The sequence below is a fragment of the Pinus tabuliformis genome, chromosome X (assembly GCF_031772625.1).
Source record: "Pinus tabuliformis cultivar Carrire ecotype Pingquan chromosome X, CPIR1, whole genome shotgun sequence".
In the NCBI taxonomy this organism is placed as follows: Eukaryota; Viridiplantae; Streptophyta; class Pinopsida; order Pinales; family Pinaceae; genus Pinus; species Pinus tabuliformis.
This window is the reverse complement of record NC_142308.1, coordinates 746674601-746699172: the sequence shown is the minus strand read 5'-3', so window position 1 is coordinate 746699172 and position 24572 is coordinate 746674601. Positions and strand designations below refer to the sequence as shown.

The 24572-nt window shown below is 37.8% G+C and overlaps 1 protein-coding gene across 2 annotated transcripts in view; it reads left to right on the top strand.

Moving 5' to 3' along the window:
• The window catches only part of LOC149142051 (uncharacterized), a 123836-nt gene extending 112668 nt beyond the window's left edge, over positions 1-11168 (top strand). For both annotated transcript variants that reach the window (XM_089447762.1, XM_089447761.1), the window contains one exon: positions 10644-11168. In XM_089447762.1, the coding sequence (XP_089303888.1) occupies positions 10644-11003 (360 nt within the window). In that variant the 3' untranslated portion in view covers positions 11004-11168. The remainder of the gene's footprint in view (positions 1-10643) is intronic.
• Positions 11169-24572: the final 13404 nt, after the last annotated feature.

Genomic DNA, 24572 nt, shown 5'->3' with positions numbered 1-24572 from the left:
GAAGACAACGAAGGAGATCTATGAAAAATTGGTGGAGTTGTTTTTTGTGAGCACTGCAGGTGAAATCATATCTTTGAGAACCGAACTATACAAGATGAAAATATCAAGGGAAGAAGGGATAACTTCGTATTTCATGAAGGTATCTGAAATTAGAGATCAATTACAAGAACTTGGAGAAGTAATGTTTGATCGTGAGATGACCACCATTGTGCTCAATGCACTACCTAATGAATGGGGCAACTTTGTGTCAAGCATTTATGGGAAGAAGGAAACCACTCCATTTAGCGAGCTATGGTCATAATGCAAAATTGAAGAATCTAGATTAAAAGCGAAGAATGACATTGGATCAACTGAACAAACACGAGCATATGCAACATCAACAAGGAAGAAAGCAAAATTTGGGAAGTTTGGGCCTCGAAAGAAGTTTAAAAAGAAAATTGATATGTCAAAGATCCAATGATATGAATGTAATGAATATGGGCATTTCAAAAGGAATTGTCTTAAACTCAAGGAGGACAACAAGAAGAGAAAGGAAAGAAATGAAGCCCATGTCACCAAAGAAGTAGAAGAAGAACCTGAAAATAAGAAGTCAAAGAAGGAAGAAAGTGATAGATCTCCACTACTAGAAGGTCTCTCACACATTTTCTTGTACATAAAAGTTAGCAAGTAAAAAAGGAAACCATCTCAAGTATGATGGAATGCATTATAGAGGCATGGAGGAATAGTTGAAGTAATCTACATGATTGAAGCAGTCATCATAATAAAAAGGAAGTAGCTCATGACATCATCATTGAAAGCACATAAGGACAATTGAAGTAGTAGTATATATGGTTGAAGTAAGTCATCTAGCAAGACAGAAGATAAAGAGATCATCATACATCATCATCTTTAGGAAGAAGCATTTGCAGAATGAGGATCATCAAGATCCTCCATTGGAATCTTCATTAAAAGGTTCACCTCTACTTAGAAGAAGCAAGTGTCTACATTCCTCTTTGTGTGGGATCTGCTAGTTAAAAGGATGAAGGTATGATGACAAAGGACTGCAACATGGTTGAAGTACTTTCATCTTGAAACAAGCAAACGAAGTTGCTGAAAGGAAGCCTAAATGACTAATAGAAGGAAGAGGTATGTATATATTTAATAGATAGATAAAGTCATGTCATCATATGGTTGTAGATAGTATGGGCTAAAATGTTGTATCTCATGAGCAAGGTTGGCGAAGAAGAAACCTTTCCATTAGAATGATGCATTAAAGGCATGTAGTCAATTTGTGTAGAACTCTTCTACATATCAACAAGATGAAATCAACATAATATGACCTCATGGAGAATTTGAAGTGGATAGCAACTCTGGTTTCTATGATGAACTATGAAAGATCCTGAGCAAGCTATGAAGAAAGGTGAAAGAAGAGTTCGTGAGAAGTTGCATCTACTATCACTTAAGATAAGTGATCAACATTTGATAACTAGAAGGATTAGGACATCTCCATGGAAAAGGTATGAAGACCCTGATATGTATGCTAAAGAAAGAGAACCTTCGTAATTTATGTCTTGGAGATGGATTCATACAATATGCGAAAGGATGTTGACATTGCATGAAACTAATGTCATGATGTAAGGCCATCATAAAGAGGTAATGTTGATTCGATGTAAAAAAAAACTGCTTGGGTTGAAACATGGCTACTGAAAGAAGATTGTAGAAGTCACCTACAACTAGCACTCATGAGATTGGATGGAAAATTCTAAAAGAATGACGACTTGAAAAAGGTAGTTGTATGAAGAATAGCCAGATGTGGACTAGAAGGTCACTCCCCGATGAAGAGAAGTATGACATGACTATTGGTTCAATAGGATGTTTCGTTGAAGGGAAGTGATGAAGAAGATGGCTGATAACCTACAAGAAGAAGGCTCCACGACGAAGAAGTTGAAATTCATGACATGATGCCGAAAGGAGGAGCCCTACAAGCAGCTCATAGTACCGTGATCTCCACCAAAGAGCACTGTTGTTAATAACAAGTCCCTTGTTAAGAGGGAACTTCGGCGAGTCCCTTGTTAAGAGGGAGCTTGGGTATATTCCTTTTATAGGAATGAGTTGATCCTCCCTAGTTGAGAGGGAGAGATAGACACATCATTCTTGTCTTCATGTTATGAAGAAAGAATGGAGGATTGGGTAAGCATTCGAGATTGATTCCGATACTCTGAGGATGAGGTAGGGCATCTAATAAGTAAGAGTAGTCGAAGAGGAAATTCCATGAAGATGTGCTAATCCAAGATGGGAATGGTCCTAGAAGGACATACCTTGTGAACATTTGGATGGGGTATGTGCCTTGAGAGACAATGATGAAGGTGTCTATAAATCATTGTCTCCCCAACATTGTGCTCTATTCTTGTGGAGAGATAGAGCTGTTAGTCAAGGCCTTGCTATATGACAATGCTGGTTGATATGATGAGATGCACTGATATAAGCTGAATAAATAGTTTATGAGATGACTTACCAATCCGACTCTTCTTATGAGAATTATTCAGTATGAGAATGCCCAAGTACCTTGTATGGATTATGAATACCACCCTAGTTAAGAGGGAGTGTTGAAAAGGATAACTAGATTCGATTTTGTCTTCATGTTATGAAGAAAGAATGGAGGATTGGGTAAGCATCCGAGATTGATTATGATACTCTGAGGATGAGGTAGGGCATCTAATAAGTAAGAGTAGTCGAAGAGGAAATTCCATGAAGATGTGTTAATCCAAGGTGGGAATGGTCCTAGAAGGACATACCTTGTGAACATTTGGATGGGGTATGTGCCTTGAGAGACAATGATGAAGGTGTCTATAAATCATTGTCTTCCCAACATTGTGCTCTATTCTTGTGGAGAGATAGAGCTGTTAGTCAAGGCCTTGCTATATGAAAATGCTGGTTGATATGATGAGATGCACTGATATAAGCTAAGTAAATAGTTTATGAGATGACTTACCAATCCGAGTCTTCTTATGAGAATTATTCAGTATGAGAATGCCCAAGTACCTTGTATGGATTATGAATACCACCCTAGTTAAGAGGGAGTGTTGAAAAGGGTAACTAGATTCGATCTTCATAATGTATAATGTAATCATGATTTTATTTGATGTAAAGAGAAAACAATTTATTATTATTATTATTTTTGTAGCATGGGTTTCATGCTTAGGTCATTTTATTTGTAGGTCAAGCACCCATTGAGTGCTCCCAGGTTTTGTCTTTGAGTCAAGAAGTCAATTGAGTCAATGTCATATATGCAAGACCCTATTGGGCATATTGTATCATGTCAAAAGGATTTTTGTGAGTCTAAGACAAGTCGGCCTACATTAAGTGAAGTTAGCCTACAAGCAAGACAAGTCGGCCTTATGAACAACTACTCGACCTCCAAGGAAGACTATATATAAGGATACATCGACCTCATTTGGAAGGATCCAAGAAGTTCGTACGAGCACAAGAAAGACCAACTAAGGGGAGGAGGAATAAAGGAAGAAAAAACAAGATTTTTAAGGACTGTTTTAGGGCTGATTCTCCCACACATGCTAAGAAGGATTAGGGCATCATTAAAGTTGCAGTAAGATAGAATTGTAGTCACACCAAGGAGCCAAGTTTAGGAGCAAGAGAGATCAAGGAAGGAAGCCAAATTAATAAGGAAGAAAAATCACCTCTAGCGAAGGATAAGTGTAGGACTGAAGCAGTGACCGAAATCTAAAGTAAGGGCTGAAAACTAGAGTTGGAAAGCAAGTTTGACTGGCGTTGACTTTGTGAAGAAAAAGCTCATCAAAAGGAGGGTTGACTTGGTCTTGGAGGGGTCTTGGTTTTGGGTCTTAGGTCTTGGAACTCATCATCTTAACATTCTATAAGAAGAGAAGAATTCTTGTGGGTTTTCCTCTCAAGAGGAGAGGTTTTGGGCCCTGGCTAGCAACCTTCATTTTTGTGTCCTCTTGTCGCTTTGATCTTCATTGTTTGGTAGCTATTTGATGATAAGAACATAATAATAATTAAGTGAAAGAAGAAGCTAATCAAGTTAAGTAAAAGAATATCACAAACAATTATCAAAATAAGAGAAATCACCTATCTAGCTGACCCTAGATTTCTCAACAATTTGGAGCTGACTTGTAACAGAAACATTGACCTGTAAGAGGTGGCTTTGGGCTTTATAGAAATATTGATTTTGGCTTTGATATTAATTCCTTTCAAGACTGCTTTTGACCTGTGCATATAGGTCAACTTAAATTATGATTCTGAGCTTCTTCTAGGGCATAAATGGAGTTTTAAGATCATAAATTCTTGGAACAGAGGCGCTGGTGCAAAGCCCATTGATTGGGGCATCAATCTTCAAAAATTGATATCTCTTCATTCACGGAGACCCATAAAATGTGCTACCTATCAAATGAAACGGCGAGACAAGGGATACCAAACTAGGAGGTCCTTGCAACCAAATTCACTTGATTTGTTCATGCAAATCATCAAACAAACGCTGACCCATTCATCCTTTGACATCAATGACAATTTTTCCAATAATGAATCCAATCCATTATACACATATGCAAAGTTTCTCATATATATGGCAAGTGTGCATATAATCAAAATAACACCGAGTGCAATTCATCTCTGAACCAAAAATACATCAACAAAGAGGCTCTAAATGACCTCTAGAGTCCAAAAAAATCATGCTACAACAAATACCTACATATCACCAAAATCATTTCCTATATTGGGATCCTTATCATCATCACCCTCTAACCATTAAAATAAGATCGAAAAAATTTGACATGTCAAATTGAGATTTTGTTTAGTGATTGGTACATTTTTACTAGCGTAATGACAGAGGTGTTCGACAATCAATGCCACCAACATCGAGGTACATAGAGGGCTTGGTGTTCTTGATTAAATGCTAGTTCCAAACCCTCATACATGATAGAATCCAATGGAAATGTTGCAATCCTTCCAATCCTGAAATCCTGAAAATTGTTAATTCTGCTGGATTTTGAGTGGGATCTAAAATTGTACGTTTTCCATTGAAATCCAATGAGGTTGGAATCACTCTCAGACACTCTTCACTTTTACTTTAAGAATTTAACATTATTGTTAATTACATAGAATCATTTTTACTTTAACCATTAATTACATAGCATTAATAGGTCCCTAGGGTTGAATACTAGGCCGTTCCACTCATAAATCATTGTTATTATTATTTTTTTTAATTTGTGTTCCAAGAGTCCTTAGTTGCATTGTATGATACTGGCTGGTTCCATACCGAACCAGCTGACCTGGTTAGAAAAGGCTGGTTCAGTATCGAACCAGCTGGTTCCTTACAAAAACTGGCAGGTTCTGTACAGAAACCAGCTGTTCGGTACTGTACCGGCTTTTTCCAGTTCTGTGCCACTAGTTGGACCAGTTAGGTCCTGAAAATGGTTGGATCAGCAGGTTCAACCGGTTCCAGTCCAATTCTGATAACACTGGGAATTTGGGATATGTGCCAACATTGTAGAACTTCTCCATTAGTAATTTCTAGGCTAGTTGGTACTTTTTGTCTTTTCCTATGCTTTCTAAGAAAGCTTAAATTTAGATACTCCCTCAATTTTTTGATATGGATGTACTGAGTCTATGTTTCTCCCCATAGAATGTTTTACTTTATAGGTAGGCATACGTTACAGCCTTAAATGGCTTTAAGCCACCTTTTGTAATGTTTTTTACTTGGTTGATGATATTCAACTTTACTGTTGTCTGTAACATCCTTCTTTTTTTTTCCTTTTGACTTTTTTTTTCTATGATTTGTTATTGACTTGTATAGGCTTCTCTATATAAGCTAAAACCAAACCCAGAACTTAGGAAGACCTGAGAGAAAACTTATTTTTATGCTAATTCATGTACTTGGACCAACCCTTGGAATGATGATTTGATCCATTGCGTCTTCTTTGCTTCATACTACACAATTGACTGCTTTTAAGATTCCTTTTGAAAGTTGGATTGTTTAAATTTTGTAGATTCAGGATCAGTCAGAATAGTGTAACACTATTATTTTGATTTTGAACTGGTGAGGCTGAGGGCTCAAACATATCTCCATGCTTATTAGGCAACCTACATTTTCACTATAGTGTGGAAGCCTACACCACTTCACATGAGAACTCACATATTGTGGTCTTGGTGACCTTGGGCATGCTCTAAATCTCACCCCATCTTAAAAAATCTGATATGAGCTTCTCGGGAGGGAGGACATTTATACAAACCCCTTAGCTAATCTCTGTGTGCCCTGAGGAGAGGGCAGGCCCTACATAAATGAGACACATCTAAATGGGCTGGAGGTAATGATGATCACAATGTAACATTCTAGTTATTATCTTCGCTGACCTGTTGGTAGGTTCTTTATCATTTCTCCTAATGCCTGTGTAGAGTGCTTGTGCTTAGGTAGTCAATCATTTTCTTAATGGTGTGCAAAGAAAAATATCCTGCTATCATTGTTGGGCTTGTAGAAACCATTCTTAATCATGCACGTTTGAGCCTTTACAATGTACACACACACATTGATTCAAATGTCACATGCTCATGAAATTATTTCTAATATTCTTGCAGTGGGATGGAGACACTGGTTTTCCCATCCTTGCTTTTATATATGATCATTTATTGAGGAGAAACCATTTTTCTTGCCCTGCCATCTTGTTTAAAGGACCAAGAATTATGTTGTGCTACTACTTCCCAATTCCATTTATTGGCACCTTGATCTGGCTGCAAACTGACTTCCATACTTGTTGCATCGGTGGCTTTCCCAACAGCTTGTTTTTCAAATGTCCACTTCTCTAGCTCTGAGTAGATTGGACTCCTACTTCAAATCGATTTACTTGCACCAACCCCTGGAAACACCAGTTAATTTATTGAGTCTTTTGCTAGATTTTTCTTCATACTACACGATTGCTTGCTTTTGAGATTGATTGCTTGCATCGTTGACTTTCCCAAGTTCCAACAGCTTGTTTTACAAATGTCCACTTCTCTAGCTCCGAGTAGATAGGACTCCTACTTCTAATCGATTTACTTGCACCAACCCCTGGAAACATCATTTAATTTATTGAGTCTTTTGCTAGATTTTTCTTCATACTACACGATGCTTGCTTTTGAGATTCTTTTCGAAAGTTGGACTGTTTAAATTTTGTAGACTCAAAATGGGTCAGAACATTCTAACACTTTTTTCTTTTAATTATGAGCTGGTGAGGCCTAGGGCTCAAACATAACTCTGTGCTTATTAGGCACCTATGATTTCACTGTGGTCTGGGAGTTCCATACAACCGCAGAACTGACACATGCAGTCTAGGGCATGCTCCAAATCTCACCCTATCTTAATGTGAGCTTCTCAGTTGAGAGGGTGAATAATATAAACCATGTGGCTTACCTCTGCGTGGCCCAAGGAGATGGCAGGCTCTAGGTAACAAAGATGTATCTCCACACAGGCTAGAGATGATGACCAAAACGTTAATTTTATAGTTATTATCTTCTGTGATCCGTTGGTGTGGTCTTTATCACTTTTCTTAATGTCTGGGCACATGCATATGCTTAAGTAGACCATCATTTCCTTTCCATCGTGTGCAAAGAAAGATATCATGCTATCATGGACCATGGTAGGCCTTAAAGAAATCATTCTTAATCACGAGTAGATCATCTTTGAGCCTTTACACTGTACATATTTAAATCTATTTAAATGTCATACATTCATGAAATGCTTCTTAATATAGTTGCAGTGAGATGAAGACTGTTTTTCCGAACATTGCTTTCACATTTGATCAGTGATTGAAGATAAACATTTTGCATGCTTGCCCATTTGGTTCAAAGGAATGAGAACCATCTTGGACTACCACTTCCCAAGTCTATTTCTTGGCACCTTGACCTGGCCATTAACTGACCTAAATACTAGGTAAGAATGTTCCAACTGATGACCGCTTTAATGGCTTTCGCGACTGCCTCCTTCTGACAGATTTACTTCTGCAGCTCTGAGAAGACAGGGTGACATCTTCCTAATTGTGTAACATTTTGCTGAGATAGCTACAAGGAATTTTCCACCCATGGCAGGTCAAATTTTTTGCATCTCGTAAATAATCTCTTCTCATTTGAAATCTGTAACTTTGAGCAGACACAGATGTTGACATTTTTGGTAATTAGTTAACTAGAAGTCAAATTGTGTACAATGTCTTTTGTAAATACTTTTAAAAAAGTTTTAGTGGAAGGTTTTCTCCTTTGGCCTCTAGTTTTTCCCATGGTGAAATGTTCTGGTAATAGTCAGTCTTTCCCAAATCACAATTTTCAGCTATTATCTGTATTTACTATTTTAATATCAGGGGAGCCTTTTGGGGATATTTTCTTCCTTTCTCATTCAGGAGTTCCAACATCTTTCATTTGTCTCTTGCCATTTCAAATGAATGTGTAGGCTTTCAAATTCCAAGTATTTGACCCTTAGGGTGTTTGTACAGGCTACAGCATGGCCAACAAAGTCCTTTAACATAATCAGTAGAAGAATGTCCAGGTTCTACATTGGCAGAATAAGATTTCAATTAAGATGATTTTTTTATCGATCCCCATTTTGAAGATAACAGTGGGAAGATAAAATATTTTTCTTCTTAAGATGCCAATCAGAAGAAAAAAATGAGACAAATATATTTTATCTCAAAATGTGAACAGCGAAGTTGAACAACTAATGAAGTGCAAACAATATGGAGAAACAAAACAGGAAATTTTACATTGGGAGATCCAGTTAATTTGTGGTCTTCACTGGAAGGGTTCTGGCAAGGGTGGCCAACTTTGCAATGATGACTTTGAAATCTCTCCACTTTAATTGTGAAGAGCTAGAAAAGAAAAACAGGGAACAAACAACAATTTTTTTGCAAAGAATAACTGTAAAGTTTCTTTACTTTTAATTAATATGAAATACCTATAGGTTTATAGATAAGCAATCATCCTATTACGGAGGGGCATAGTTCTCTAAATACTGTAATGAATACACGCTCTCCAGAGCAAAGTAGGGTTTAATCACAGTAGCTAGCAGGAAGATTGCATACATAAAAGTGCCCTATAAAAATCTGGCTAGATAGCGAGTTATGGAATTTTCAGCTGCAGGTTGCAACTTCCTTCCATTCCTCTTCACCCAAAGTTTCATGTGGACTGATATAGAGAACCAGGCTGACTGCTGTTAAATTATTGTACCCTGGTTGTATTTGTGTACTTGAATCCAGTTCTCTTGTAACCAATGCTTTTAGAACCAAACCGGTTAACTCTCAGAACCGGGAACTGGAAAAAACTGGACCAAAGAACCGACCGATCAAAAGCTACATAAAATATTCAAAATTTAAAGAAAAACATATATAGTCAATTGCATCCATATGAATCCAAACCATTATATACAATTATGCAAAAGTTCTCATTTATATAGCGAATAAGAGTGCATGTAACCAAAATAGCACTTAGTGCAATACATTTGAACCAAAAATACATCATCAAAGAGGCTCAAGATGGCATCATATATAATGATGAGGATCCCATTGTAGCATATATATATATATATATATGCTACAATGGGATCATCATCATTAATATCACCCTCTAAGCATTAGAATAAGATAGAAAAAGCTTAACATATCAAATTGAGATTTTGTTTGAGCGATAGGTATATTTTTTCTAGTGTCATGATAGAGGATTTCAACAATCAATGCCACTAACATCAAGGTACATAGAGGGCTTGGTGCTGTTGGTTAAATGCTAACTCCATACCCTCATACATGACATACTCCAATCCCGAAATCCTAAAAACTGTTAATTCTGCTGGATTTTAGTGGGATCTAAGATTCCACTTTCTCCATATGAAATCCAATGAGGCTGGACCACTCAAACATCCTGAATCAATTAATGATAATGCTAAATATACAAGTAAAATGATGAAAATGAAAGATAAAGGAGAATGTCACTTTCACTATTCTTAAACATTACCATTAATTACATAGCATTAGTAGGGCTCGGTTGAATATTAAGCTGCCTCACTCATAAATTATTATTATTATTTTTTAAATTTAAATTTGTGTGCAGAGGGTCCTTGGTTGCATTGTACAGAACCGACTGGTTTGGTGATTTTTTTTTTGTTTCAGTATCGAACCAGCCCTTTCCGGTTCTGTAGCACTGGTCGGACTGGTTTAGGCATCAAAACAGTTGAATTGGACGGTTCCACTGGTTTTGGTCTGGTTCCAATAGCACTGTGTGTAACTGCACCAAGAGGTCCCAAATAAATGATAACTCTAGTAGAAAAGAAAAATGAGTTGTTTATCTTTGCATACCATTTATTGCAAATATTGTAGACCTCAGTTGTTAGTTAGATCTCTTGGGACTTTAAAGGTCCAGCACATCTGGCATGGGATATACCTAGGGAAGAAATTAAATTTAAATTATCAAGGCTCTGTGTTTTCAGGGCATACATCACAATCAATAGTTTTGCTGTTGTCTGCTTGCTATCAAATTTGTTTGTTGAATTGGTTGCAGAAGAATTTTAGTCCAAGTGCAGCAGAATATCTTGTTTCCATACTCTGAATCATTTTCATAAATGTGAGGTTAATTACTTCCAATGTGTAAGATGAACTAAACTTTAGATTCTTTTCTTTCAGGTCATTGGTGACAGTGCACAAGATGAGGCTTTACAGAAAGCAATCTTGGCGTCACAGTTTTTTGTTTGCAAAGTCAGAAATCCATCATGTCCCGAAGACAGGTTTTATGGTCATAATGTGTCAGTATCCCATGCAAGGCATTTGAAGGGAGGGGAGCTCAATCGAGGATTGTTTAATTGGTTTAAAAGGCTGTATGAAGGGACATTGCACGAGAATGGTGTCGTAGGCAGGGGTGAACACAATTCGAAAGATAAAGCAGTCTATTTTAAGGTGATAGATATGACACAGTTGAAATGGATTATAGAGGATATGAATGGTGTATCTTACAAAAGTAGCACCTTCGTTCAAGGTTTTCACTGATGAATAGTAGATTTGAATCAAACAAATATGTTGAAAAAAGTAGTAAATTCATATGTTACTTTTTTATCTGATTTGCTCCTTCTGATGGTTTTAATTCATATAGAAGAATTAATATGGATAATACCGATGGAAATAGAAGAATCCAGGCTATTGATATTTTGGTAATTGATATTCTTTATTTGTTTGTTCTGATTTTCAGTGTGCCCTGTAGGCAATCAGGTCACATACCAGCAATGTGTGTTGGCTGTATATTCTTACATGGTTAACAACTATGAGACAAATGTGGTTTATGAGGTCTTATTTGCATTGAAGTATTTCAAGATGTTTTTCAAGAGTAATCCTATTTTTGGAAAAAGTAATTTTATTTTGTAATTCACTTCAGTAAAACTGTGAAAGTCTTATGTTTAGCAATTGAACCTAAAATTGTATTTCATGCATGACTTAGACTAGGAGAAATCTTAAAAATAGATTCTCTAAAAATATTAAAACAAGTCAAGGTAGAGGCTTCAAAAATACACATGAGCAGTTCAGCAACTGAGCGACTGAGAGAGAGAGTGAGAGAGAAGGTAGCCAGAGAAGAGGTGTTCCAGGCAACACACAGTTGAAGACAACAGTTCCTATATTTCCACAGTTGCATGGAAGTCAGTATAGCTGCATAGACAGTACTGTATGGATCTGCACAACCATATGGACAGATCTATACAGTTGTACAGAAAGGTTGTATAACACTTTTTTGCTGTTTCTGGGTCTTTTCAAGTAGATTGTACTTTCTCAAGAAAATTGTGGAAGCTCAGTTTAAAGTGTTTTTGGTATCTGTGAAGTGCTATTTTTTTGGTCGTCGTCTACAGAGGCAAAAGAATTGCCCGGATGGTCAAAAGTGGCCGGAATCCGGCCAAAACAATTTAAAAAAATCTCACAGTAGCAGTGTGTGAATCATGTTTTTGATGGTGGAAATGGATTCAGCACCATCAAACACCTCTGGGGCAAAACCGTAGATTTCCATATATCATCATCGTAAAATCTCAGGCAAGGACTTATATTAAATCCTAAGACTTACGACCATCAATAACTAGGTCAACACATGTATCTAGGAATTCATTATCATGCGTAAGCATATCATATGCCAGACAAGATTAATACATTAGACATATACTAGACCAAGCTAGGGTTTCGACCAAAATGACATAACCATATATACCTAAGGTTCCATCATCATGCAAAGGCATTTCATATCATGTGTTAGTCAAACCCAACTTCACAAATATCAATAAAAGTTAGACATTAACAAATTTCATTAGACTAGGGTTTTATCGGACAAACACACACATACCAAGGAAATCAATTCTAAGACATTATAAGGGTTTTGCTTACACATTCCACCAAACCCTAATGAGTTAGAGTTTCAATATAGGAACATAGCAAACCCACAACTTACCAATACTTCAAAGGTTCGAGATTTTAGACCTTATCATTCAACCCTAATTTAGGTTTTCCTGATCATACCAAAATCCTAAACATGGCATCATCAATAAAAACTTCAAATATCATTTGACAATATCCCTAAGTAGTTTAGGGTTTCAAACATTCATATTAGCATACCCTTAGGTTAGGGTTTTCCAGAGAACCTATCTAGGGTTCTATAAAATCAGTTAAGAATAGGAGTGGGGTAGATTTATCAAGTGATGAATCACCCAAAATAAGAATCAATGTGATTCACTATAGCTAGACACAACAATGTTAGTAATAGATTGTCAAATCAATAAACATTTGTTAGAAAATTATATATTACTGAGCAATGGAACACATAAAATATTGCAGAAATATAAACACAGAAAATGCATAAAACAAGAGAGACACAGATATACGTGGTTCACTCAATTTGGGCTACGTCCACCCTGAACAGCCAGTCCTTCGTTTTTATTATCCAGTAAAATGAAGAGACACAACTTACAACAGATCCACTGTAATATCCTCTGTTTTCTCTTACAGTCTCACCTCTCTACTTCTCGCTCGGAATACAGATCTACATAGACGAAATACAATTCCCTCATATATAGTGAGGGGTTGCCTTCTAGGGAAAAAAACCCTAAATTAAACATAACTTCTACCGCCAGATCATTTGTCTAATGAACGGCTCAAATTGACTAGAAATTACTAGACTTTTACAAGGCAATTTTACATCTATTTTTAGCTTCGGGGGCGCTGCACCCAAACCCTTGCCGGGGGACCGTTGGCCCCCGGACCCCCCAGTCGGGGGGATTAGCTCCCTTGCACCTTCGTGGGGGGGGGGGGGACAAGTTCCCCCCGCACCCCCGCAAGGGGGACAAGTCCCCCCCACACCCCCCCCTGCGTGGAGGGGTGTACAGTGTTCTTGGGGTATACATTCGGTTGAAACCTTTGAATACAAAAGATAATCAGGTTCCACACCCAACAATCTCCCACTTGGACACTGATTATAGCAACTCCACCGCTGCTTCATTTGCTAGACAATGACTCCACTTTGGACCTGGTTGTTTCTCATCTTCTTCATCATACTTGAAGACCAATTGAAACTGAGTAGATTCTCAGTTTCTCCCTAGTTACAACTTTTGTTAGCATATCTGCAAGATTCTGGCTAGTGTGTATCTTTTACAGCTTCAACTGTCCATCTTCCAATGCTGACCGTATGAAATGGTAGTTGAGCTGTATATGTTTAGTCTTGGAATGAAATGCAGAGTTCTTTGCAAGATGTATGGCACTCTGGCTGTCACTGTATAACCTGCCCAACTCCTGCTTTTTGCCCAATTCATCCAAAAACCTTTGTAACCAAATCATTTCTTTACTAGCCTCTGTAGTAGCAACATACTTTGCTTCTGTTGTTGAAAGTGCAACAACACTTTGGATTTTTGAAACCCAACTGACAGCTGTTCCACTTACAGTAAATACATATCCTGTAGTGCTCCTCCTGTTATCTCTGTCACCTGCCATATCTGCATCAACATATCCCTGTAGAGCAATGTTTGAACCACCAAAGCATAATGCTTGATTTGTGGTACCTCTCAAATACCTGAGAATCCACTTCACTGCCATCCAATGTTCTTTTCCTGGATTGTTCATGTACCTGCTTACAACTCCCACTGCATGTGCAATATCAGGCCTTGTGCAGACCATTGCATACATTAAGCTTCCAACTGCAGATGCATATGGAACTTTAGACATATGAGCCATTTCTTCCTGAGTCTTGGGATGCGCCTCCTTACTTAATTGGAAATGGCTAGCCAAAGGTATACTAACTGGTTTTGCATTCTGCATATAAAACCTTTTCAACACCTTTTCTATGTACTCACTTTGAGACAATGTTAATTTGCGATTCTTTCTGTCTCTAGTTATTCTCATACCAAGGATTTGTTTTGCAGCACCCAAATCCTTCATTGCAAATGAGTTTACCAATTTTCTTTTGAGCACATTTACCTCCTGCATGTTAGAACCTGCAACAAGCATGTCATCTACATACAAAAACAATATTATATAGCTGCCATCATTTTGCTTTTTGAGATAAACACAATGATCAGAGTGACATCTAGTATAACCTTGTTTAGACATAAACCTGTCAAGTTCTAGATACCACTACCTTGGAGCCTGTTTTAAGCCATACAAGCTCTTCTTCAATCTGCACACTAGTTTCTCTTTCCCTTCTACCTCGTATCCTTGTGGCTGCTGCATATATATCTCTTCTTCCAAATCCCCATGGAGAAAGGCTGTTTTTACATCTAACTGCTCAAGATGAAAATCTTCAACTGCTACTAGACTTAAAATAGTTCTGATTGAAGTCATTTTAGTAACAGGAGAAAATATTTCATCAAAATCAATACCTTTTTTCTGTGCAAACCCATTCACCACAAGTTTAGCTTTGTACCTCTGTTTTCCGCCATCTTCTTCCTTCACCTTGTAAACCCATTTATTCTGCAATGCTATTTTACCTGCAGGCAACCTGACTAAGTCCCAAGTCTAGTTATGTATTAAGGAGTCCATCTCTTCTTCCATGGCTACCTCCCACTTCTTCCTGCTTTCAACCTGCATTGCTTCTTCATAACATTCGGGTTCGCTAGAATCAGTCAACAATAAATAATATAATGAAGGAGAGTATCGTTCAGGGGGTCTACTTATCCTGGTAGATCTTCTAACACCACTTTCAGGGGTTTGGGGTGCTTGTTGTTGTTGTGGTGGTTGCTGTTGTTGTGGTTGTCGATTATTATTATTTTCAGGCACCTTTACTTTTTCAGTGATTTCATCAAGAACTGCGTATCCTTTGTTTTCTTTTTCTTGCAACTGATTCTTATACAAGACCTTTTCATTGAATATTACATCTCTGCTCTTAATGATTTTGTGATTTTCGTAATCATATAAGCGATAACCAAAATCATTAACACCATATCCAATAAAGGTACATTTCTTTGACTTTGCCTCAAGCTTTGTTCTATTTTCTTTATCAATATGGACAAAGGTCTCACAACCAAAAGGCTTTAAAAAAGAGTAGTTTACCTTTTTACCTGTCCATGCTTCCTCTGGAACACCACCATCCAAGGAACTTGAAGGCCTTCTGTTTATTAGATAAACAACAATATCTACAGCATCTGCCCAAAACTTAAGGCAATCCTGCATGCAATCTCATGTACCTTGCACGCTCCATGATTGTTCTGTTCATCTTTTCTAACACACCATTTTCTTGTGGTGTTCTTGGAACTGTCTTCTCTCTGCGAATTCCATGCTCTGAACAATACCTATTAGATTCTTTGCTGCAATATTCACCTCCATTGTCTGATTTAAGACACTTCAATTTTTTTCCTGTCTCAATCTCAACCAAAGCTTTCCATTTCTTGAAAGTATTAAATACATCAGATTTATTCTTAATACAATAAATCCAAGTTTTTCTAGTTGCATCATCAATAAAAGTAACATAATAACAAGAGCCACCGAGAGATGATACCTGAGCAGGTCCCCATACATTTGTATGTACAAGCTCTAATTTTTCGCTCTTATTTTCTTTCCCAACTCTGAGAAATCTGACTCTCTTCTGTTTTCCATAAATGCAATTTTCACAGAAGTCCAAATCAACATTCTTCAAACCCACAACAAATTCCTTGAGTGAAGAATCTTCATCCCTTTTTCACTCATGTGTCCGAGCCTATGATGCCATAATGCTGCATCTGCTCTTTTGGAAGTTAAAGCATTAACAGAGTTAGAAATACCATTGCATAAATATAATGTACCAACCTTTTTGCCTTTTGCTAGTACCAGGGCTCTTTTGGTGACCTTCCAAGCTTTATCTATGAAAGTTGTCACACAACCTTCACCGCCTAACTGCGCTGTTGAAATCAGATTTTTCTTTAGATCTAGAACATGCCTTACCTCCTTTAGTAGCCATTGGTTTCCATTTTGCTGTTTTACAAAAACCTTACCCATTCCAACAATTTTACAGGGTTTATCATCACCCAAACGGACTTGTCCAAAATTTCCTTGAACATAGTCATGAAAATATTTCTTATCAGGTGTGGCATGGAATGAGGCCCCTGAATCTACCACCCAAGAATCAGTAATATTTTCGAAAGAAAGAATCAAAGCATCTTGTAATACCTCACCTGTCACATTTGCTTCATGATTGTTTTCTTGCTGTGCATCTCCTTCTTTTCCCTTTCGAGATCTACCGTGTTTCTTTAGGTGTCCTTTCTTTCCGCATTTCCAACACACTATCCCCGATCTGGACTTGGATCTGTGTTTCCTTGATTTACTGCGATATCCTGAGCTCTTTCCTCTTTCCATTTTTCTTCCCCTAGACTCTGCACTCAAAGCATTACCCGATGTCTCATCGGAGCTTTTCCGTCGCATTTCCCCGCTAAGGATAGCACCGACAACATCATCAAACTTTAAAGTACTAGATCCAAAAACAGAGTTACTAATGGCCATTACTAAACCATTCCAATTTTCTGGTAATGAGCACAAGAATAACAGAGCTCTAACTCCATCATCAAAGTTTACCCCTACAGAACATAACTGACTTGTAACATTATTAAAATCATTTAAATGGTCTACAACAGATCCACCATCCGAAATTTTCATATTAAATAACCGTTTCATAAGAAATACCTTGTTTGAGGCCGAGGGTTTTTCATATAGTTTCTCCAATGCCTTAATCAAACCCTCTGTCGTTGTTTCCTTCAAAATGTTGAAGGCGACCGACGCTGCGAGGCACAACCGTACTGTTCCAAGTGCTTTTCTATCGAGAAGGTTCCATTCTTCATCTGTCATACCCATCGACATCTTTGTTTTTCCGCCCAATGGTAGGTATAGATCTTTCTGATACAGATAATCTTCCATCTGCATCTTCCATAGCGAGAAGTTTTGGCTGTTAAATTTCTCGACCCTAAACTTACCATCTTTCGCGATTGCTCCCACTCGAATGAGGAACCCTTCTTTCCTGCGAGTTTATCAGCCAAATAGACCTTCGGCTTTGATATCAGTTGTTAAAAAATTATATATTACGGAGCAATGGAACACATAAAATATTGCAGAAATATAAACACAGAAAATGCATAAAACAAGAAAGACATAGGTATACGTGGTTCACTCAGTTTGGGCTCCGTCCACCTCGAACAGCCAATCCTTCCTTTCTATTATCCAGCAAAATGAAGAGACACAACCTACAACAGATCCGCTGTAATATCCTCTGTTTTCTCTCAGAGTCTCACCTCTTTGCTTCTCGCTCGGAATACAGATCTACATAGACGCAATACAATTCCCTCATATATAGTGAGGGGTTGCCTTCTAGGGCAAAAACCCCTAAATTAAACATAACTTCTACTGTCAGATCATTTGCCTAATGAACGGCCCAGATTGACTAGAAATTACTAGACTTTTACAAGGCAATTTTACATCTATTTTTAGCTTCGGGGGCATTGCCCTCGAACCCCCGCCGGGGAACCGCTGGCCCCCAAACCCCCCAGCCGAGGGGGATTAGCTCCCCCACACCCCCGTGGGGGGGACAAGTCCCTCCCACACCCCCTCCGCGTGGAGGGGTGTACAGTGTTCTTGGGGTATACATCCGGCTGAAACCTTTGAATACAGAAGATAATCAGGCTCCACACCCAACAACATTTACTAAAGAAGTCAATGCTTTATAGTTTAAGGCATACCTTTGATTCTTGACAAACCTTATCTTGAGTGGTCCTCTTTCATACTCCTTGAGAATATAGCATATGTTTTCCTTTGTTCCTTGACAAACATTGTCTTGAGTGGTCCTCTTTCATACTCCTTGAGAATATAGAAAATGGTTTCCTAATCAAGACAATAGAGGGAGAATGGTGATTAGTATTAATATAATCGAAACTAAATGAGTACATGAAACCAAAAATTGAAAGGAAATGAGATACTTATCTTTGAGAGTTGTTGGGGGCTCCCTCCAAAGCTTGGGGATACCTATAAACTTATAAAACAAAAAGAAAGGTCTTTTCCAAAAACATGTTAAACGTATAAATCCTAAACATCAGAAATACAAAAATAGAATATCTAAGACTGAAAGCAAAGGACTTAATAGTGTAAGTCCCTTATATCATATTCTTCGGGTTTTACTTTCTTTGGGTCTCCTTCTTCAAGAATGTTAGCATGATCTCTATCTCTCTTCTTATTCTTTGGGTTGTCGTGATAGTCACTCCTGTAGTGACTTTTCTTATGACATTGATAGTATTCTACCTTGGACATGTCAACTTTCTTCCTTGGTCCTTTTGATATCTTTCCTTTATGTTGAACAATGTAAGCATTTGATACTCCTTCAGGATTGGCAACTAGAGAGATCCTCAATTCTTTTTGATTGAAGACAGTCCATAGTTCTTCAAAATTGGGAGCTTCCTTCCAACTGTTAGGACCTACAACAAATTCATCCCAAGTAGGTGGCAATCCTAATAGAGCAGTGATCACGAGTTCTTTGTCTGGAACACTTTCATCAATGGTCAAAAGATCATCCTTGATTCTTGCCATCTTCGCAAAGGAGGCCACTGTGTCTTCTTTAGTCATCTTTGTGGTCCTTAGCTCATTTTTCAAACTTGCTACTTGACCAATATTCTTAATAGTGAATAACTTTGACAAAGCTTCATACATTTACTGAGCATGATTGATGTTGATTATGAATATGACAAGGTTGTCCTTTATTCCTTCTACCATTAGAGTCATGACCACCAATTCTAGTTCCCTGAATTTCACTTTGTCAGCGTCACTGGAGTCTTCTGTAGGCTTCTTTACTTTTCCTTTGACCAAGTCTAGTACCTTGTTCTTTTCAAGGATGAGGTTAATCCTCTTCTTCCAAGACCTATAGTTTGAGCCCCCTTCAAGTTTGTTCTCTCCCTTGATTGTGTTAGACATCTTCCTTGAATATAGTGGATTTATTCCTTGAGATAATCCTTGAATGGTTCCTTGATCAAGTGCTTGAGACCGCAGTTTTCTTCTTTTTTCACCAAAGCTCTGATCCAATGTTAGAAAATCAGAAAATCAGAAAGGCAGAAATATTTTCTTATTCTTGATAATTACTTGTGATGTTTCTTGTTATTACGATTCTTTTATATCTTCTTTCTTTTAGTTCATCAAACAATTACCAAAGCAACAATACATAAAACAATAGACACCAGATGTAGGCACTATGCCAGGGAAAAACCCCCTTCGGGGGGAAATCCCAGTTAAGATATTCTTCCTTTCAATAGTATTCTTTGAGATTCTTCACCCTAGATCAAGACCAGACCTTCCCTTCGCGCCAAGTCAGCTTCCTAAAATTTCAACCCCTTTCCAACAACTTCGACTAGCCAGCAGCTTCCGGCAATAGTGAAACTTGGAAGACTTCGATCTCCTAATCTAGGGCACGAAACAGAGAGAGAGACACCAAAATTTCGTTTTTCTTCTCCTCTTTAGACTCCACCCAACTCGCACTTCCTTTGGCTTCCCGACAACAGACTTCACACTTCCCAACTTCCTTAGAGATATCAAACTTCTTGTGAGACAGTGTTCCAAATGAATTCGATGTGCTCCATGTGAGGTCGAATTAGGGTCCTTAGGTTGACTTGGTGTGGAGGATATATAAATCATTTTTGACTCAATACTTAACCTTTTTACATGATTCAAAAGCCCAAGAGGGTCTCCTTTAAAGTACAATGACTCTATTGACTCAGAATAAATCCTAGAAGTCCTCAATGGGGACTTTGACCTAAACTATGGTGAACCAAGCATGAAATCCATGCTTTGATAAGTCGCAATAATAATAATAATAATAATTCTTTTCTTTATTCTTTTGACTAGTACATTACAAGATGACTCAAATACATTAAATGAAGACCGAACGTAGTTACATTTTCCAACCCTCTTTACATTTACAAAATTGAGTCAATATATTAGCATTATTACATGTGAATGTGTTTTATGAATACAATATTGTCTAATACTAAATGACGTTTTTCCATGTAAATGTTGACCAATCGAGTACAAGAGCCCATAAGCTAGAGATCCAGATGATTACAAGAAAGTTTGCAAGGTATGTACCATCAATTTTTTTGATTAATGAACCATGTGTGAGTCTAATTAAAGAAGATTTGTAGTACTTATGATTCTCATTGAAACTATTAATAACACTACATTTGAGTGTATCATGGAAATTATAATAAATACTCAGAGAAACCTTCAAGGTCAATCATGATTAGGATTCCCTTCTTTCACAAGGAGTCTCAATCATATGATATATATCCTTAAAGACAACATCATATGATACCATCATAACCTGGGCAAGGCAATTCAAATGTTTGTAACTAACCTGTCTGTTTACTTGAAAAATATTGCATAATGTTTAGAAGCAGGTCATGAAAAGATGCATTGCATATGACAAGACATAATCATTATGATAGGTAGACCCTTACCTTGCACATAAAGAGTAAAACATAATTAGACAATCAATGAACATAATATCAATGAGTTCCATCTCAAAGGTATGTAAATAACAATTCTAGGGTTTGAAGAACTTGCAAATTTGAAAGATGGTAGGTTTTGAGGATTGAATCATCTAAGGATCGTAAACCCTAGCAAAGGTCTAAACAAGAAAAACCCTAGGATTAATTGTTTCCATTGGAAGAAGAAACCCTAGCTCTTGGGAATGACAGAAATGACATCATGCTGATGTGAGGACAAGGACAGAAAAAATTACAAAAGGTCTAAGATTAAGAGGGAGCTGAATTTTCTTAAAAGATAAGTACTCTACATCTCTTTTATTACCACTGTTAAGATTGTCTCTATCTTTGGATAGTCTTTTGTCTATGCACCTTACCTAATTGTGTTTATTTTTCCATAATTTCTTAATAAAGTCTACAGGTTGATGATAAGAGCTTCCCAAGCCTTAACAACAGATTAAAGAATGGGAAGAACATAACAAAGCATGAAGACTTTCCTAAAGTATGGAAGAACGTGAATGCAGAAAGAAAGAGCAGTTTGAAGTATGCATTAGAGAAGTAAAAAATCTAGCATGCACCTTATATGGAAGCAAGAAGGTTCTCCTAGTAAGAGGGAGAGGATCATGTTAAGACGATTGCCTCAGTTAGAAATGTTATCGCAAGATTTTGAAAAGGAGCCTCATGATTAAAGAAGACCTCGTACTTTGGGAAATAGCTTATAAGTCAAAGGAAGAAATATTGACTTCAAAAGGCGTTGGAAGCAGAATTTGACATGAAAGATCTTGGATTGATACACTACAACTTGGGCCTTGAGGTTTGGTGAGAAACTGGATACATCGTTTGGATTGGTAGTGCTGATGATAAAGATACTACCGTTGGTTGGGATCTGATATGGTTTCTTGGAAGAGAATAAAGCATGATTCTGTTGCATTACATAGGCATAAGATATGGTAGTTTGCACAATTAATTGTGAAGAAGTTTGGCTCCATAAAATGTTTGATGGACTATTTGATGATGTGTTGGATTCGATCGTGATACTCTATAAATATTTTCAAAGAACTTGATTTTTCATGGAAGGTCGAAGCACATTATGATTCGTGACATGATGCAAAATGGAGTTGTGAAGCTACAATATATCTCCACTAACAAACAAGTAGTCGATGAATTGATGAAGTCCCATCCTAAGGGAAAGGGTGAGTATTTTTTAGACAAGCTTGGGCTTGTGGATATCTCCTACCTATTTTGAGAGGGAGTGAGGATGGGCACCTTTGTTCTCCATGTGTCATTTACTGTGGCTAGGACTAACAACCGTAAGTCAAGTACATGAACAAAATTAGGGAGAATGGTGGATTGGATAAGCATCATGGATCGACATTCTTGAGATATGTACTTTGACTAAGAATAACAACCGTAAGTCAAGTACATTGATCTGGTATAAGAATGATCTAAGGGATTGATATTTTTGTGTCAAGTATTGTGACAATGAATTGGAAAATGGTCTTGTGAGAACATACTTTGGTGAACCTAGGTGGAGCATGTGCCTCGGAAACGCAGTTGTGTCCTATTGAATGCCTCGCAACATTGTGTGGATTTTTCCACGACACTTAAGAATTTGGTTTTGCATCCAAAATCACGATCACAACACACTCAAATGCCACAACACTTATACTTTGCACAACGAAATAACATACATTAGTGAATCAACTAGTGCACATGACAATTTTTAACTTTTTAACCCACTACATGTTATATTACAAACTTTAATACAACAATCTTAGGGCCCCTGTACATGGTATCATGGCCCTTAAATAGAACCCTGACACAAGGACACAACTAGGGCTTGGTTTCAACAACTATGACCACCTATCTGCCTTGAACAAGGTACTCTAGACCTACTTGCTGAAGGTGCACACTACAACCCTTTCAGTGCACGTACATTGCACACATTTGGCGGGTACTTTGCCTTCCCATCTATTGATCATTGCAACTACATCTTCAACTATCTAACCTGCCATTGTCAACCACTATTAGCTGCTCCAAGATGACTAAAATTTGGCTCATCCAACTGCCCACTAGCTGCTTTCCTGCTCCATTAGGATCATAAACTCTTAGGGTCTTCACCAAACTGCCCACTACTAGTCTTTCTATTACTCCAAAGATGACCATACTTGGGCTCATCAAGCTTCCCTCTTATGAGTGAAGTTTCCCTCCTGCACCCCACTGAACTAGGGCACACAATATGCCCTATTTTTGTCTTTTGGCTACTCCAGGAATGACAAACCCAGGGCTTGCTCAATCTGCCCTCTTATCTATGAAACACCTCATGCATTTAATGATCTAGGGTACAACACAATCTACCCACTAAAAATGAAAAATTTTCCCACTTTTTCACTGTACTAGGGCTTATTACACCAAACCTCTTGACCGATCTTTTGATTGCTTCAAAATCCATCCCTTAGGGCATCCAACCAACCCTCTATCAATCCTTTAACTTATTATAAAGTGATTGAAATTAGGGATTTGGTCACTGTCGTTCAAATCCTTGAACAAACCTTCCATATCATACTTTCTTTCTTCACTTCAGGTTAGCCTATAACCTCTGTCCAACCCATACATTTCTTGTTCTCATAGAACTCAAGTTTCAACCCTTCTTTAGGTTAGTTTTCCCACCATAAACTACTATACATAAGTTTGAAGAATATGACCCAATCACAGGACTAAACGTCCTCTTCCTTAGGGTCTCGACCCTTCCTTTTGTGCACAAAACTAGGGTAATTTCACCAGATCTTAGGGCTGATCTAGGACGACTAATCCTACATAGAAGAAGCCTTGAACTAGGGCATACAATCTGATGTCGTAAACCCCATTTAGGAAATACCACACTTCTCCATGAATCTATCTTATTTATCCCTTCCTCCACGCCAACAACTACCCTCACTTCTGTCCAACTCACTCATACATTTGTGCACAAGTTAGAGCATTCACCACCCTCTTTAAGTTCTATTGACACCTAGAAACCCTTGCACAATTACACTCAGGTTTGTAGCCCTCATTGTAGGGATAAACACATGTGTCAACACCATCTTTAGGGTCTCGACCCTTCCATTTATGAGTAGAACTGAGAGAGATGTTTAGACTCTTGGACATACCAAGCATGGGCAATGCATTCTTAGGAGAAAGCCTTAACTATGGCTCAACCATTACACACAAAGAGATCTCCTCTCCATACGCCATATCTGACCTTACTCAAGGCACAAATTCACAAAGAAAACCATCCTCTTCTTGGAGCAAAAACTTGACCTTCAACAAACCCTTCATGCTCCTCCATTCGTCCTCCTAAAGTTGTTGTGACTTCCTAAGGTACTCGAACCTCCTCATAGGTATATTCACATGAGATAAGACTCTCCTTGGTGATGATCGAATGAGCCTTTCCTCCTTCCTTCTTATAGTCTTATATGAGGGTAGACGTTAGCCCTCAAAGGGTGTCTTTTCAAGCGTAGCTGACTTGAAGTTTCTAGACAAACCCCAACTAAAATAAGGAAATTAATTTCTTCATTTGATCTCACCACCCATGGTTTCCTTAGGTCACCCTTGCACCTTTAAGGGTGCTTCACTC